An 18,425-nucleotide genomic window follows, 5' to 3' on the forward strand; every position below is an offset into this window, starting at 1 on the left:
CTTAGTGTGTATGTGTGTTTATTCCTCTTCCTTGATATGTCTTGTATCTGCTGATTGTTGAATATTCTTGCTTATCACAGTTTGGTCTCGAAAGCGCTCTGGGTTGTCTTCATTTGTGTGTTTTGATTGATTTGGCTAATGTTCAGTTCACTGTATTGGCTTTTTTTCAGCAAAATGGTATGAGCTAATGTACAGTAACATCCAAAACCCACAAAACAGTGATACCTTTATTGGGCCAACCAAAATGAAGAAATAAAGGTATCACTGTTTTGTGGATTTTGGTATGATGTATTATAAGTGCATTTTCTACATTTGCCAAAGAAGGCAGAATTCTGCACCAAAAACAATTTTGCAAGTGTGAGACAAAGCTCCAAATTGACCACATTAAGACATTATTGTGCAATGGTAAAAGTTATGTCTGTTTGAGAGAGAATGCTACTGAACTTAGTAGCACTTCAAACACTGATAGCATTGCGCTGTTGGTTTCATTTAGAGCTCAGACTATAAGCTATGTTTAAAAACATAGCATGTGATTTACATTTTCTATTTTTAACGTTCAGGTAAAAAAGAATAGTCCCATTTGAGCTGGGAACATCACGGTACTGTTGGAAAGATAAAACACTATCTAAGCTTTTTTATTATTATTATTCATAATTCTCCTTCCCTACATAAAGAGAGAGAGAGAGAGAGACAGAAAATCTCTGTTGCCATATTGTAGGATTCCTCCCCATTTCTTTAAAGCTCCCATGTTGCTAGGAAGGGGGAGTTTTAAAATTACAGCTGGGGAAAAGGATTAAATCTCCCTACTCATGAGTGATGGTCCCAGTAGCAGATTGGTACCATAGAGCTTGTACAGATGAGAAGAAAGGGGCGGCCAGAGGCTGCCCCCTTCTCCAGATCATTGCCGTGGCAACCACATGGGCGCAGCAACAATCCGCTCCAAAACGCAGGTTGTTTCTGTGCCACTGCCAAGGTGCCATTAGTGCGTGGTGTTCTTGTGCACAGAAGGCATGCCATCGACCCATGTGCTGTCTGAATGCGCACACACCCGAAATGGCTCTGGGAGAGTGTGAAGCGTCCAAACGCTCCGCTCTCCTGAGCTCTAATTTCAGCCCCAGGCTGCCACAAAGCAGCAGTCTGTACCGGGCCATACACAATAAATATAAAAAAGGAAAATGATCATAAATTGCATACTGTGTAATCATTACAGCATGTAGTTCTGTTCTTAGGAAGCTTCCACAAAACAGGTTATTTGTTGTTGTGTGCAAAAGACATTTCATTTCTTACTGTACAGAAATTAAAGGGTCACCCTGCCACTTAACCACTACTGTGCCCTAGATGCTTAACAGAATTCTGAGCGACTGCTCTCTGGATTCAACCACTGTTGTGTGTTTACTCTTGAGATACTCACATACCATGCAAAGTGCTTATCATCAAAGAAATATTAAAGTACCTAGAACCAACAATACAAAAAATCATTTTGCTAATATAGCTAGAATCTGCCTGCCTTCTATTTCAACCCAAATGCAGTAAATAAATATGATTTATAGTGTCACTATTTTTCTTAATCTTTATCTGAGGGCTTGGAAAAGTTTTTTTTAACTGTAACTCCCAGAATCCCCCAGGCAGCATAAGTGGCGGTTGGTAATTCCAAATATAACTTCCCCAGTCTCTGCCTTGTCTTGGCATCTCCATATAACAACCATATGAAGCCAGTTGTTCTTGTTCCCATTTTACAGAAAGGGAACTGACCCTAACTCAGAGTCCCTGCCATAGAAGAAATTTGAATGCAGTTCTTCTTTGTGGTTTCTGTGAGTCACCCAATTGGGTATTTCTCTGCTGACGCAGAAATGCCCAAGTTTGACTTCCCAGATGACCAATAAAAGAACTACAGTTATAGATATGTAACCTGCCCCATCTCCTGTGTGCAAACCCAGCATGTTCCCCTCTCTTAAACACAGTAGACAGCTTCTGTGCTTATAGTCAGCTGATGGAATTCTGTGTACATTCTTACTCCCAATGAACTGAACAAGGATTACTCCCAAGGAAGTGTGCAAGGCACTGTGCCTTAGCCTTTATTTTGCATTTCTTCCTTACTGTACCTTTCTAACTAAATAATCCACAAAAGAATGCAATTTTCTGTGCTGTGTTAAATTTCTAAAACCATTGAACCTACCCCTACCAAGTACCAGTATTATATTTTGTTTTTTAATGCTCAGATTCATGGTTCTTTTGATGGCAGACTAAAAGCATTAGGTCTCTTTAGGGCCCGAACAGACAGGCCAAAATAAAGCTGCTTCGGGTCACTTTGGAGGTATGCTGTTTAAATGATAGATACATCCTAAGAGGCCGGAAGCTGCACCAAAGCCATACTCCAGTCCTAAAGACTGAGTGCAACTTTGGCACGGCTTCTGGCCTCTTAAGATGTGTGTGTCATTGAAACAGCATACCTCCAAAGTGACCCGAAGCAGATTTATTTTGGCCTGTCTGTTCGGGCCCTTTAGTTTCCATCTTCTATTAATACCTTGTTTAAAGGTACATTTGTCCTTGGCTTTAGGTTTTGGTCTGTCGTAGTTCGTCTGGATATATGAATATTTTCTGCTCAGCAGTCATTTTCTTCTTTAAAGCTGCAAAGAAATTTAGCCAATATTCAGCCTATTGTCGGTTAGACTCTTGCAATGTTTTAAACAAAATGAAGTTTCCTCTCATCACTGGATTTAAGGGCTTTGGCAAGCAAAATGCCAAGGGATAATCTATTTGGATTTCCAAGGTACATGGTCTGAACGGGTATTACTAGCCAGACAAAGAGTTTGTTAAATATACTCTCAAGGTAAAATACAGCTGAGAGCTTCTGAAATTTAATGACTTGAACAAATATTTCTCAACTCTGTAATTTAATACGTCAGCTTCATAGTACCTTGTTGATCCTTGAGCCCTTTTTTCTTTATACATTTTTACACCATCTAGTGGTTGCAAATGAGAGATGCAGGTGCTGAGAGACACTAATGTGTGTGGTTCCAAAATGATGTCATAAATTCAACTTCAGCTTGATCTTAGCTATTTCTTATTACTTTCTAACCATATATCATATCCTTGTTGACATTAATCCTGTGGAAATCCTATTCTGCTGATAAGGAATTAAGCATAAGTATTATATGGTGTAGGAAAAATGCAGCATGAGCTAAAAGATAAAGTACTTGTGCAGACACAAAACATTATTTCAGCTGAGAAAATTTAAATAACAGCAGTGCCAGGTAGAGTGAGAGGAGCAGAAAAATATATCCTTGGAACTCCTATCCATAACAGCTTTGTGGGTGGGGTCTACCAAAATAAATAAATAGACATTAGCTGTGCTATGTGTTTTTCTATCTCTTGATATACTCCTCCCTCCTCCTCCTGAAATATTCATAGTGTTGAAAACAATTCCACTTCAGAACAGTTGGCTCTTACATGGGTTTTGAAAAGACCATATACCACATTTGGGATAGCTTTAATTTATGGCTCTGTTTGCACATTTAGTTGCCCAGCAGTCTCTATAAGTGATGAGTATTGCATTCATGTCAATGGGCCATAAATAAGTTTTAAGTAGATTTCGGTATTTCAGAACTTCATGTTCTTTAATATGAAGTGCTGTTTTACTGTGCAAAAAAAGATTTTCTCAGCAGCAATTGGGACTGCTTGACATTTTAGGTCCAAACCTGGAGATATGCCTATGAAAATGATTATTGAAATATATTTCTAGTTGTACCTTATATAGTTGTTGTTGCTGTGTGTCTTCAAGTCATTTCTAACTTAGGGCAACCCTAAGACCTACCTGTCATGGGGCTTTCTTGGCAAGATTTGCTCAGAGGAGGTTTACCATTGCCTTCGCCTGAAGCTGAGAGCATGTGGCTTGCCCAAGATCACCCAGAGGCTTTCCTGGCTAAGCAGGGAGTCAAACCCTGGCTTCCAGAATCATAGTCCAACACTCAGACCACTGCACCACAATGACTCTCACCCATTATATCTCCTATAAATGAAATGTTCCCAAGATTATAGCTCTTTACTGTTGTTTGAATGGGAAAAAAGCAATAATAAAGAGAAACAGTCACCACATGTTTCCAGAATAATTCAATTTATGATTGTAGGTCTGCTTCCCAGAACTATACCTCTGAATAACTACTTAGTGTGTTGTTTATTTTTCTTACTTGCTTTTTCCTGGCATTTATGGAAGATTAATCTTTTCTGGTTCCTGACCCCCCCATAATAAAACATCAACATTTTATATGTCACTGAGGATTTATTGGGATGATAACACTCAAAATGGATCCAGCCAGAATCATTGAAAACAAAAAATGTGGGTTTTTTTCCTTTCCTTCTTGCTACATTTTAAAACCAGGTGTTAAAATGAAAGCCTAAATTGGATGAGGTTGAGATGGAATGACAATAAAAGACCCCTTAGCGGCCTTATACCTTAATTTTAGTAGTTCATTCTGCACTCTAGAAAGGATATAGGATTTAGCTGAAACATCCCATGTAAAATGCAGATCCTGTTATTTTGTGATCCATGAATCCATTAACTGTTTGTTCAGCAGTACATAAACTTTTAGCATAAATTTGCACTTTTCTGTTGAGGTAAGAATTTTGTTTAGGTGCACATAGTTTCCCACACTAAAATAATGGGCAGGATTAGGGTTATCTTGTCATGAGATGATTTCAGATAATAAAAACATCGAGGTTCTTGTGGCTGATATAAATTTTATTGCATTCTCTTTCAATGTATTCACGGACTTTTTTATTCATTGTAACAGAAATCTGGATTCAAACACTTGCTGTACAACCAGATATCCTGCCAGCCAGAATTCTACATTCCTATTTTGAGAGCAATAAATAATAATTACTGGGTTACTGAGGTTGCCATACCTCAAAGAGTAGGGATGTAACTGTGCTTATTTCCTGTTTCTAATTCAGCGCATGCCAGTCCAGTACAAGGCTAACTGTCCTGAAAAATGAAGTATATCCTCAACAATTTGCTTCAGCACCTGCAAAGCTTTTACTACACATAAATAGTGCTCAGTGTTGTCTTATTTTTTAATAGTAGAAATAGAATACATAGTACAGAGGTAATATATTACCAAAGTTTTTCCTCTAACATTGTGGTATACCCAGAAGCCCAGCCCAGCAGAATAACCAACATGATACCTGTTGCACACTTACTCTAGAATTATTCTTTGGAGATTATCAGATGGGGGGGAGCAGAAATAAAAGGCATACTCCCGGCAAAGTCATGCAATCGCACTGAAGATTTTCAGACACATTGCGCTTATCCAGAACTTAACCCACGAAGAAACAGCAGTGCTCCAGCAATAAACCATTCATGGGACAATCTAAGCCTTTTTCTTACCTGATTTTCCCCCATCTGATAATCTCCCTTGTTTTGGATACTTTACTGGGATGTGAAAATCTTTCAGTTTTGATTTTGTTGAATTTGGCCAAATTATAGCAGCATTTTCTTTTCATCCTTAAGAAGAATAAGTTGTAAGACTTTGTCTTTTCTTCATGCCCTGAAATTGATACCTTTTTTTTTTTGCATTTTGCATTGTCTTTCTCTCTTTTTTTCTGAATATACACATTTTAGGCATTTTGTCAAAATGGCTGTGAACTAACTCTCTTTCTGATATGGGATTTCAAAGTGTTGGAAATGTCTGATGAACAGGTTAATTCCCAAGTGTTATAGTCCTGTGAGAAGGATTTACCATAATAAAGATATTTAACCAGATATCTGAATCATAGAATCAGTAATGTAGAAAGATAGAAAAGGCAATCAAACCCACCCCCTTGGTTACCATCTTTCAACAACCTCCACAGATCATCCCAAGTTATTCAGGCCATAGTATAGCTTAAGCTCACAAACTGAATATATTTGCATTGATTTAGAGACTTAGAATATTAGTAATAATTATTCATTAGCACAGACTTAACTGCTTATTCACTTGTCTTCAGACTGACTCTGAAGAGGTGCAAACGTACCCCAAAGAAGGAGCTGACTTTTCCTAAAATAGACTCCTGCTATTACTTGAAGAAAAGGCATTTTACATTATCTTTTTAAATATATATTTTCATTGAATAAAACTACATGAAATAAGGATTGAATTAATACAAATAACAGAAAGAAATTGCAAAAGACAAAACTATGTATAACCTACCAAAAAATGACAACTAACAGAATAACGAAGAAAGAGATGATTTACAGCTGTCTTCATTGCAGGTATATTTCATATGTTAATTCCCACCCCTCTTTTAACTATTACACTTCATCTAAGTAAATAACTCAGGTTAAGCAAGAAAAAACAACTATCTTTAAACTACCCTCACTCTTTTTCAAAAAGTCAATTATATTAGATTACTCCTATATCTTTCATTCATATATCATTAAAAATCAAACATTAGTAATGATTTTCCTTTTATCCTAATAAATAACAATTTTAGTCACTTTATCCCATCATTCAAAGCCTCTCCCCACCTTTACTGTAATTCAGATACATTTTTTTCAGTATTTTCAATTCTTTATTTCCAAAGTTTCAGTGATTTCTAGTAATACACTTAAACCTTCCATATCCTCCAGAACCAAATAAAATCTATCCCATTACATTTATAACTTGGGGTTGAATCTTCACTTGAGCGTGGGGGGTTTTTTGGGCGGGGATCTCAAAAGGCAATAAAAATTGAAGATATAACACCTGATAAGGAAGAGTCCTAAATAAGTTTTTTCCTGCATATATTATCATCTGGATGGCTCAAGGATGAGCAAATAATAATATGGGCTGTATTATCATCAGGATCATCACCATACCATAATCTATTTATATAGCACCATCACTGTACTTTTCAAGTAAAACAACAGCAAAACACTTTCTTGCTTTCAGGCTTACAATCTAATTAAGATATGACACATAAGGAAAAGGGGATGATAGTATGTCCTCATACCCCTTTTGCAGCATGCCACTTCATTTTTTACAAACTGACATTGTCTCTGAAGAGGGAAACCAATTGCCATCTAGAAATATTCTCTCTCTGTCTCCTTTTCTCCATTTGTGTTGTTGTTGTTGCCATTAATTGCCTTACAAATACTCAAATTCCTTCGCACTTCACAGAAATGGGGAATCTGTGGCCCTCCAGATGTTTCAACTGCAACTCCCAGTGTCTGCTAACATTTCCCATGCTGGTTGAGGTTTCTGGGGAATGAGTGGGCAAAGGTTCTTCTGCTCTAAAGAGAACATTCCCTGTGTTATTATAACACAGACAGGTGATGATATCTCAGGCTTCTGTAATAAATCTTTCAAAGGGACTTTGTTGTCCAGTCTTAGTAGGGATAAAGAATTGAATAGACCTTCAGATGTTGTCTGACTACCTGACCATTGGCCATATGGGCAAGAGATGATGGGACTAACAACATCTCAAGGGCCACAAGTTCTCTCTTGTTTTGACCTCCCCAAGACTTTGTTTGGTACCAAAAACTGAGACACTACTGCTACAAGATAAGCTTTGTTGATATAAATGATGCAACAGATAGTCTACAGCAGAAGAAGCATCATGACTCTTTAGGTGATAGGTTCCAGCATCTGCTTGCAGCAAATAATAACACTGTGAGTCCCAGAGCAATAAATTCCAGACTATTCCATGACCAACAGTTTAGATCACTGGTTAGCTAATTTCTTATTCAAATCAACGTTATTTGATTCAGTAAGGCATGATTAACTTAAGCATGATAGATTTTAATGAATCTAACTCTTAAATATGACTAAATTCAGATACAACATCCCAAAATTTGAAAACATTTGCCTGCCCTGTCTCCCTTTCATTTTTCACAAACACACAGGTTTTCCTTTAAGCAATTCATTATGTGGCTCTTTAATTTCTTTGGAGTGTTATTTTTCCTACAGCAAAGCATTACAGTGTTCCTGGATCTTGATAGCATTTCTACAGAGGGAGAAAGAAGCTTTGTGTTAGTAATTACCTAACATTGTCAGGAGCTGACTGCAGGCCTCTTCCTAGTGATAACAGAATAACCACATAATGTAGCTTTATAGTGCATGATTAATAGAAAATAATTACACATCCTACAAAGGAATGCAATATTTCTTATAAATTGACTGGAATGGTTTCCTGCAGATTAAAGGACTCTTCATTATTTTATCAGTCTCTCTGAAGTGGAGACAATTGCCAAAGCTAGAGTTGATGGGAAGAATATACAGTGTTTCCTAAACAGACTGAGGAATACCAGATAGTTGCTTATTCACACCTGAGGCTTCCACAAAATGCTAATCATCCACAAATATTAAATACTTGGCTTATGTGTACTTTCCATTTGTTGGCTGTTATAAAGATACAGCATTTAAATTCAAGACAGCCCAAGCTGAAAAGAGCATTCATCTTTGCAATCTCTATGCAGGTCCAAAATCCATTTACAGATGACCACTAAAAAAACAAACCTCTAGGTCCATGTAACCAAGCTGTCCTCTTTTGTGGTTCCTGTGACTCAGACAAATAGGCCTTGTGAGTGCACAGTTCACAGATGACCAAGCAAAAGAACAATAGTTTATAGGCAAACAGCCTTTAATACTCCACTGAGAAGAATTATCAATAAACATGGGGACCTCTGGACCTGAATCTCTGGAATGGAAGAGGTTTTCCATGGTATAAATAAGTTTGTCTCTTTGCACTCAGTTGTGAGTTTTCTGTTACATTTGTATCATACCTATATCATACCCGCCAGGATTTCACAGATGCAAAGTGGGATATTTGTGACCAAGCAACATTAGAGTGTGGTTAAGATAGCCAAAATTATTAAAGTAACAAGCACGCTTTAGGAGAGGCCAAAGTACAGTAGTCCCTACTTTCCTTTCACTGGCAGCCAAAAGACGTTTTTATCCAAGCAGGTTTTTAATATGTAGTGGTGTTAGGGAGGCTTTTTTTTATCTGTCAGCTGCCTTGGGTCCCTTTCTGGGAGAAAGACTGCATAGAAATGAAATGAAACAAAACAAAATAAAAAGTGCAAATTACTTCTGCACGTTGAACATACTTTGCAGAAATTGAAATAAGCTGAGGACAAATAGAGAAAGTAGGAAGAGACAGAAACTGTGACGTTTTGAAAGAAGTTGAAAAAGTGGGACAGCAAAGGGTTAATTGTGCCTGTTCCTGCCAAACTGGGGCAGTTGGAGGGTATGCTGTATTAAATCCTGTCATTACTTCTTTAACTGAATTGATGTTTTACATAAAGAAATTAATAATTAATAAAGCACATTAGCAAGTCAGTTTTAAAAAATATATAAATATAAGGAATCGCCCTAATCTTTTTGTTTCCCTTAGTGGCATTAATTTTATTCTTTCCTCTGCTAGTAGAATAACTAGCATAAGATAAGAGCTTGAAAGAGTTTCTTTTTTGAACCACAACTCCCAGAATCCGCCAGCCAGCAGGGACACTGGCCTGTTGCAGTCTGCAAAGTAACTTTTTAAAGCTCTGCCTTTAGTCTCTCAGGGTGTCATCTTGGTTGGATCAATTGCTTTTTATTCTCACTGTAAATAATGTATCCATAACATCACTCGAAGAGCAGGATCAAATTGGTTTTTGTGTGCATATAGATGTTAGAAGCATTTTAAGAAAGAGTGGTAAACACATTAAGCAGTTAAAAAGGGATTTTTTACAGTGATGATTCTAACCTAAGGTTAAACCATTATGTTCTGAGTAAAGCAAGTCTGTTTTCCCCTTCCTGCTTGCTTATACTACAAGTGCCTTAATTGGGATTCATCATGCTTGCAAAGCTCATACCAAGCATAGTGATGATAAAGTAAAAGCATCTGGGTTGCAGTCTCTCTCCCCGCCCCTCATTTTGATGTCTGCAGGCGCTCCATAAATTAGCTTTCTAGACTGTTACATCACCATCCACTTGATCTTAGCATTTAGCTTCACACAAGTGCATTAAATCGTATATTACTAAATAGCAAGAAATTGAGAGTTGTGGGGACGGGGGGGGGGGGGGCACTGCGTGTTTTTAAACTGAATTAGAGGTTTCTGAAGTAGAAGGGATTCCCTCCTCACTTTCCAAAACTCATGTTGTTTTCAAGTTCCTTGCAATGCCTCTGTAGGATATTTTCATTTTGTAATTTACCCACAATGCTCTTATTTTAGGCCATTAGTCATATAAAAGCCTTTGATGATCACTTAACTAATGCAGTCCTCTGCAAAACCACACATTGTTCATTTGATTTCTGTGCCAGCAATGAATGTTTTCCCCAGCTCAGGTTCAAAAAGTGGTAGTTGGGTTCTCTCTCCCACCACCCTTGTATTTTTGGAAAAGTTTCTTGGCAAGTTTCTTCCAGCACAGGTGAGGCCTGGCATCATGAGTGATGACTTGCTCTTTGAGTCTGTAGAGATGTCAAGTGTGTATTTAAGCAGGCTAATGTGGGATAAAACATGTGTTTGTTAAACAAACACACACAGCTGGAACATCAGAACCCCTGGTGAGACAGCAAACTCCTCTGCCTTAAAGGATTTTGGCCCCAGCACAATCATTCCAGCACTACAGCAGGGGTAATTCTCATTTAGGCTGGCAAAATAGCCCTATTGCTGTATTGCTCTGATGAACTGGCATAATTTCGTTTCAGTCATAGACATGGATATTGTTCTCCTTCCTTGAAGGCACATAATTTTGGAAAGAGAACCTGGGCCTGCTCTTTGCTATAGGTGCTCAGTTAAATGTTAACACATTTAGCTTATCTGGTGTAGCAGTTTGTATATTGGACAATGACTCTGGAGACCAGCATTCAATTCCCTACTCAGCCATGAAACCCACTGGATGACCTTGGGCAAGTCACATGCTCTCATCCTCGGGAAGGCAATGGCAAATCTCTGAACAAATCTTGTTAAGAAAACCCCATTAGGGTTGCCATAGGTCAGAAGTGACTTGAAGGCACACAACAAGAATAACAACAATATGGGCTTCTCTGGCCCATTTTTAATCTCCTAGCCAGCTTGATATAGTGGTTGAATGTTGGAGTAGGATTCTGGAAGACCAGAGTTCGAATTGTTGTTCAGCCATGGAAATCTTTTCAGTGGCCTTGGACAAGTCACACTCTTTCTGCCTCAGAGAAAGGCAATGGCAAACCCCTTCTGAACAAACTTAGCCAAGAAAACCCTGTGATAGGGTCACCTCAAGACAGAAATGACTTGAAAATACTCTACAACAATGAATTATGACAGGTATATTTATTCAACCAGTATAGTTTGGTGAATTACCTTTTTGGCTATAACTCCCAGACGCACCCATCCCGGCCAATATGGCAAAAAGTAATCATAGTTCTGCAGGATAGCATCCATCAAGAAAACACTGCTATCTCTACCTGTACAAGAACTGTTCTGCCTTTCAGCAAAATACCTAATTAGAAGAGGGGTTCCTGTTGTGATGCAAATGGACCTTAAATTTCATGGACTTTGAAAATTTCCTTATGCAAGGCCAGAATGAGGCGCTGCCTGCCTGAAAAAGATATCCTCCCCACCACACCATCTTTACTAAGGACTGAAACAACATGCAGGCATCTGACTAACATCTCCATTTTCCCCCTTCCTGTTTGGTTTGTAACACCTTTCCTTATGAAGAAGCCCATGGAGCTTCGATAGTTTGCAACAAATATATTGTGCATTTTGGTTGGTCAATAAAGGTATCACTGATGGATTTTGTTTGGCTTTGTTAAATGGCCAACACAGCTACCCCAATTAGAAATTATAGAGAGGGCCCAAGAAAAGGAAAGGAGGGTGTTGGATGGTTTAGGAAGCAAAGTCATAGATAGTCTGAAAATTTAGAATGCCTGAAGAACACAACTGGATTAATGGGTGGAAGTGGATGGGTGACTGCTGTGAACTGAAGATCTTAGGGGAAGGGAAGTGTATGCTAGCTGTGTTAATAGATAATGCATTGGCTCACTTAAAGGAAGCCCTTTGAAGAGAAGGAGAAAAGGTTGATATTTCGCTTTTACCCCCTGTCTCAGTTCTAGAAATAAAAAGACAGTTTGCATCCTATTAGACTCCCATTAGCACTTAGTTCTAGATATTTTTGTTGTGTGACTTCAAGGTTTCTGGCTTATGATTACGTATCACATGGTTTTCTTGGTGAGATTCGTGTTTCAGAGGTTGTTTGCCTTTACCTTCCTTGGAGGCTGAGAGAATGTGGCTTTCCCAGCAGAGAATTAATACCTTGACATGTAACAAAAGGTTGACCTTCCCCTACCTCTCATCTTTGTGTGTTCTGCTTTCCTGGCTGTTACATGGTCACTATCAATCAGGGTTGTTTTGGTCTCCATTTCGCCCACTGCTTCCTGTTCCATGCAGTTTACCAGGCTGAAATTTCAGCCTTTAGATGTTATTGAGCTGTTACTAGGATTGATCTTAACAATATGTATCTCAGAGGCCCAAAAATTAAATTTGGATTCCACAAAGCTCTTATGTGGTATTGCTTTTGGAAAACATTATTTCCTTAAACTATCACATCCTTGTTTTGTTTCAGATTTATCTCTCTAAGCCTAAATAAATTTTAAGCTAAAATGCATTAGTCATCTGTCAGGCATATGAGAGCTGTGATAGAATTTCCAGTATAAAGCCATGATGGACTCTTTAAGAAGCGAAACAGACTGGGTAGAGAGGCCAGTTCCTGTCCTTGAAGTTAATGTGGGATTAACTAGCTAAGGTTCTTTACAGCTTAGGGCTGTATTGCAGAATGGGTCCCAAGCGATAGTCATACCTTATTATCAAGTATTAGTTTTCAAGTCAGCTGTTGATATGGTTTGGGTAGAGAAGAGAGCTAAAAGTATGCTTGTTGGGTATAGAACAGAATACTCTGAGGGGAAAGGTGAACTCATGTGGGGAAATATTGAATAGCTCTCCAATTAGTATAATGAATTCTGACCTCCCCCCCCCCCCAAAAAAAAAAAAAAACCCTGTATAACAGTGATAATACAAACAAATGGGGGCACAAGAAATACTGTATTAATTTACGTATGGCCACACCACCATCAAAAAGAAAAAAAAGAAAAGAAACATTCATCTAAACATACTTAGAGATACAGGATTTTATTAATATGATCATCATTGTGTATTAGAAAACAGGTAATAGGATCACTCCCAACCCTCCCTTGTTGGTCGAACTTTGGCTTCTTGTAAGGATCTCTGGATATTTAGCTGTTTCCCTGCCCTGCCAGACATGGTAATAGATAGCTTTTCTTTTGAAATGTAATTTCCTAATGTGCTTAACTGCATTTCAAGTGCTTCAGAAACACGTATGCACACAACTCCTTAATGTTTTAATTTTCCATTCATGCTCTTGTAACTGTACATAAGGAGGAAACTTCAGGAGTCGTATGCAAAACTCTATTGCATTTATATTGGACTAAAGGTTAATATTGCATATTGTTTTCAATTAGGAGTACAATAGATTTGGCTGGTGGGTAGGAGAAATGAAAGGAACCATTGGCTTGGTGCCTAAAGCCTACATAATGGAGATGTATGATATTTGAGAGGCCTGGGTAAGTACATTTTAATTCAATCTTCTATAATGGCTTATATGTTCTCTTGCTCTCTGTTTCATACAGATTTCTTTTTCCTGGAACCTTTACTGTAGTTGTGTTAACAAAGATTGAGCCAAAAAGAGGAATGAAAGAGGAGGGAGAAGGAGAGAGAGAGAGAGAGAGAGAGAGAGAGAGAGAGGTCCGATTGGTAGCTTTATGTGAAATAAAATAAATGATAGTGATATATATATATTGCTTTTTATCCTTTTGATAACCCTCTATTTTTCAGTCCTGTCTTCTAAGGAAGCATACAGATGTAGCCCTGAAGCAAGGGGCACAATGGATTTTGCTCTTGCAGGATGAACCTAGCTGCTTCTTGCTTTCAGAGTGTAACTAATAGACATACAAACCAGCAAACTGGATATTGGTTCAGCACTTCAGCAGTCAGTCTTGCTCTTGTCCTCATGTTTCGTAGAGGATATCTGCCTTTTTAAAAAGAAGACACTTTGCATTTTTTAAACTAAATTTTAATTCTGTTTCGGTCATCTTCTGCTTCTCATCATAACCATTGTTATCACTGTTCTTTGGACAGGGAGGGAGAAAATTGGTTTGTTATACTAGATACACTAGCCAGTCACAGATAGTACAAACCAAGGTTCTGCTCCCAAGTGCTCAAAATTGCTTTAACCTGAGTTCAAACCAAAATGGTACATTTGAACAGGATAGTGTGCAGAGTGCTGCTAGAACTGCCCTATGACTTAAATAATATGTCTGTGTAACCCCAAAAATATTTTAATGCAGATTCCAAGCATGATCAGTGTCAAAAGCTAAGAACTTGGATTACAGTTATTTGAATTGAAAAGGTATAATTAGAGCTTAACAATCCTACTGAAAATCAGTATATATGCATGACATATTTACATTGTGCCTTTGTTTTCTGTCTCTGTTGAATGAGATGCATATGCAAGATAGTTCACATATTTGTCAGCTCATTTTCCCATGTGCACTGTGCATGCACTCATTTTCCTGTATGTGCTCTGCATGATAGATACTTCTTTAAAATACAGATTTTATTTTATTTTATTTATAGCATTTACCTACTGCCTGTCAGCTCACCAGGCATTCGTGCAAGCATTGTTTTCTACAGTCAATATATGCCCCAGTCTGATCATGATACTGTAACTGCATTCTCATCTGTCCAAATTTCTCATTATATGAATGATTTAAATGGCTCCCAGGGGGTAGAGAAGTGAGATGTTTCCTACAAAAACAAAGCAGTGGTGCATGCTACAAATGCAGATTTGTTTATATAATGAAGAATGTTAAAGTTGGATCAATTGGAACATGCTTGTTTCAAATCATAAATTTTACATTTGGGTTACTGTACATTATCACAAGTGGGAGAAGATCAGAAAATATCCCCTGATCATGCCCAAATCCTGTAATAAAATTTTGTCCAGCTTTGATCGTACAATTAACACCAAGTGGTTGAAGCCATATAATGATGTTATTCTCCGTTTATGGGATAGGATTTGGTGGTGTGTCAGAGGGCTTTTGTAGATAGGACATCATCAACAGCTATTCCCATGCAAAAAGAAGATATTTCAGTTCTAGCCATGTACTTCAGGAAGCAAGCAATGCTCAAATTCACAGTGTTGTTAGATGGAATAGGTATGACTTTCTTAATCTTTTGTGTCCCCCACCCCAGCTAATATTTTAGAAGATTGAGATAGGCTGCAGTTTGACTAAAATGGAAACGAGTGATGTGGGAGATGGCACCACTGAGTATCATTAGTGCCTTCCCTATACTCATAACTTGAGCACAGCAAATAAGTGATCTAGAACAATAACAGCAAGTGAGCTTCAACAGTATGTCAGAGATGCCTTTGCGTTTTAAAAAAAAGTTTGTGTTTCCTTATGCATAACTGTGGATTGTTTATTTTCTCTCTTTCTATTCAGGTGGACCTCACAAATTAGATGATGACTGGCATAGATACCAACACAAGATGCAAACTCACAAGTGTCTGGTTTTCATTAATATATTTCAGATAGATAGATAGATTATGATGCTGTTTGAATTTTAAAAAAATATTTACTGTTGTATGGTGAACTGCCCATTGTAATTTTGGCAATGGGGGTTATATGATAAAATATCAAATCCAGGCATTTATTATTCTTTTGATAAATGGGCACAGCATACACCCTGGTGGTGCAGTGGTTAAATGCCTGTACTGCAGCCATTCACTCGAAACCACAAGGTTGCGAGTTCAAGACCAGCAAAAGGGCCCAAGCTCGACTCAGGCTTGCATCCTTCCGAGGTCGCTAAAATGAGTACCCAGACTGTTGGGGGCAAATTAGCTTACTTGCTAATTAGCTTACTTGCTGTTCACCACTATGATCTTTGGAATAGCGGTATATAAATAAAACAAATTATTATTATTAATTATATCCTGAGCAGGACCAGTTACATTAGCAATAGGTAGATGTGGACCAATTTACATTCATTTCTATATGAGTGACTTTGAAAATGTTCTCAGGGCATTTATGTTTCTTGGCACCTGTGATATGGATCTCCTGTGTGAATGTTCTTGTTTCATATTTCTGTACTGTTACTTTTTTTTTACTGTACATTCATTATGCTGAAGTAGGAGAAATTAGGTCCAAAAGTCCATGACACTGTGATAGTACACCATGCTTACAATAACATATACCAGTAGCTGTTTTTAAAAGTAACTGGAGAAGCTTTATGTTGCACTCCATTGCATCAAATCCTACATATTTTTGGTCAAACATTGTGTTTTTGAAGTAGCATGAAATACTCCCCCCCTCCATTCCAAATATTTTTGAACTTTAACTGTTTTATTGGTGAACCTAAATACCCTAAAGGCACCAAATCCTGTCTGATCTTGGAAGCTAAGCATGGTCAGCTCTGGTTAGAACTTGGATGGGTGACTGCCAACGAGTACCATGTGCTGAATTTCAGAGGAAGGAACCAACAAACCAACCTCTGAATATTCCTTACTTAAGAAAATCTTATGAAATTCATGTGTCTCCATAAGTCAGCAGGCAACATGAAGGTAGATAAACGCACACACCATCTCCCCTCCTTTCCCCCTTTCTGATACTATTGCTTCTATGCAATTTGGTGTTGTTGCTTTTGACTGCTACACTGTCATTCTCTTGAGTAAATCACATTGGGTGGTCTTTAGACAATCAAAAATCACATAAAAGAGGGATTATATTGTAAAGATAAGTAGAAAATCTGATTTGGCTACACAAGGTCTTTAAGAGCAAATACACTCGGTTACCTTTATAAGCCAAGATTCTATTAAAGATAAGCAGAGCAGAAAGTCTTTCCCTGCCCAGAGTCATACAGGATTGCCACAGGTTGCTATTGCATATGCTTCAGTGTCTATTTGGAAGACATTATTTCTCCTTGCAAAATGAGGTAATGTTCTATGAGCAGCAAAAATGTCAAACTGCTTACACTATGTATGGTCCATTGCATAAGAGGTTTAGATCAATAAAATCTTCACCTTACCTCAATAGCAACAGCAACAATAGCGTGATCATGATTATGATCATGATTCTCAGTTTCATAGTCATACCAGATGTGAACATCAATTATAGTGGTAGATCGTCATCATCACTACCACTCCTTCATAATTGTTGTATCCCTGTAATATATCCAGGAATCTGACTGGCATACAATAAAATGATTTGTAACATTTTAAAACCATTTAAAACAGTAACAGTAATTTAAATAGGCTAAAAACATATTAAACATCTTGATAAGTTAAAACAAAACAGTTTTTAATCAGTTTAAAGCAATGTAATATAATTCAAAACTATACAAATGCAGATTTTCCCAACTCTAGTGAGTTTTATTTTTTGGGGGGGGGGGGGGGAGGAGGGGAATGGAGCTGCTGAATGCATTTGTGAAAGCAGTTTCCCTTCAGAAATTGCTCTGAAAGGATGCAAAAGTGTTTGCTCATTCAAAGTGAGAGAAATTCTGTTCCGAGAAGTATTGCCTCACTCTGATTTTATATTGTTTGCTCTCTTGCAACAAATTGTTGACATAATTAAATCTATATAGCATTATAATATTATGCCATCCCCATCTTTTCACTCAAGACATGCCTAAGACCATATCATAATGTGAATGGGATTGTAACAATAATTTTACACAAGCTATTTGGATAATCCTGGCTTTAGTTCACCAGAATCTCTTTTCCTATTTGGAAATAAGTGGCATCTTCAGAAAGGCAAGTAACATTTTTGACAACTCCCAGTTTTCTAGTGGTTTCTTGTCTGTCTGCATTGTACTCTGAATTATATCACAAATGACCAGTGATCAAAATGTCTGTAAATTGATTAACACTGTTTCAGAAGAGCAGCATCAGTAGAGCTAGCAGTATCAGAAACGTTCACATCTCTTACTGAAAACACCATAACTTTTGGTGATTTGCCAACTTAATATAGAAAACTGTTGCCTAAGACCAAAACTAAGCAGAAGCCTTTTCACAGTACACACATATAGCACTGTGATTCCATTTTAATTGCCATAGCTGCATCCTATGGAATCTTGGGATTTGTAGTTTAGAGAAGGGCAATTAAAATTCTCAGCCAGACAACTCTAGTCCTCCCCAAACTACAAACCCCAGGATTCCATAGGATTGGCAGTTAAAGGAGAATTAATAATTATAGTGCTACAATTGTGCAGTCTGAAAAGGCCCAAGAATGTAATTAATATTACCCTGCCCATGCAAAGCATTCATATGTAGAACCAGTAATACCTGATACTGTTGACCTGGGATTTTGGGGTCAATTTTTGGGCATAAATTTTTAGACGTATAGACGAGTATATATGGTAAGTCTCCATGAGCCCC

The 18,425-nt window shown here is 37.8% G+C and overlaps 1 protein-coding gene across 2 annotated transcripts in view; it reads left to right on the plus strand.

Annotated features, from left to right (window-relative positions):
* Window positions 1-17,438, plus strand: part of SKAP2 (src kinase associated phosphoprotein 2) — a 151,701-nt gene extending 134,263 nt beyond the window's left edge. The window contains exons 12-14 of one of the 2 annotated variants that reach the window (XR_016281935.1): window positions 13,453-13,554; window positions 14,338-14,399; window positions 15,496-17,438. Coding sequence is in view for 1 of the 2 variants with exons in the window: in XM_089533046.1 (XP_089389172.1) it covers window positions 13,453-13,545 (93 nt within the window). In the remaining variant the exon portion in view is untranslated. The remainder of the gene's footprint in view (window positions 1-13,452; window positions 13,555-14,337; window positions 14,400-15,495) is intronic. The other variant, XM_089533046.1, reaches the window with a different exon arrangement.
* The last annotated feature ends 987 nt before the right edge of the window (window positions 17,439-18,425 follow it).

The sequence above is a fragment of the Sceloporus occidentalis genome, unplaced genomic scaffold, assembly GCF_023333645.1.
Source record: "Sceloporus occidentalis isolate IW3139 unplaced genomic scaffold, rSceOcc1.0.p SCAF_7, whole genome shotgun sequence".
NCBI lineage: Eukaryota > Metazoa > Chordata > Lepidosauria > Squamata > Phrynosomatidae > Sceloporus > Sceloporus occidentalis.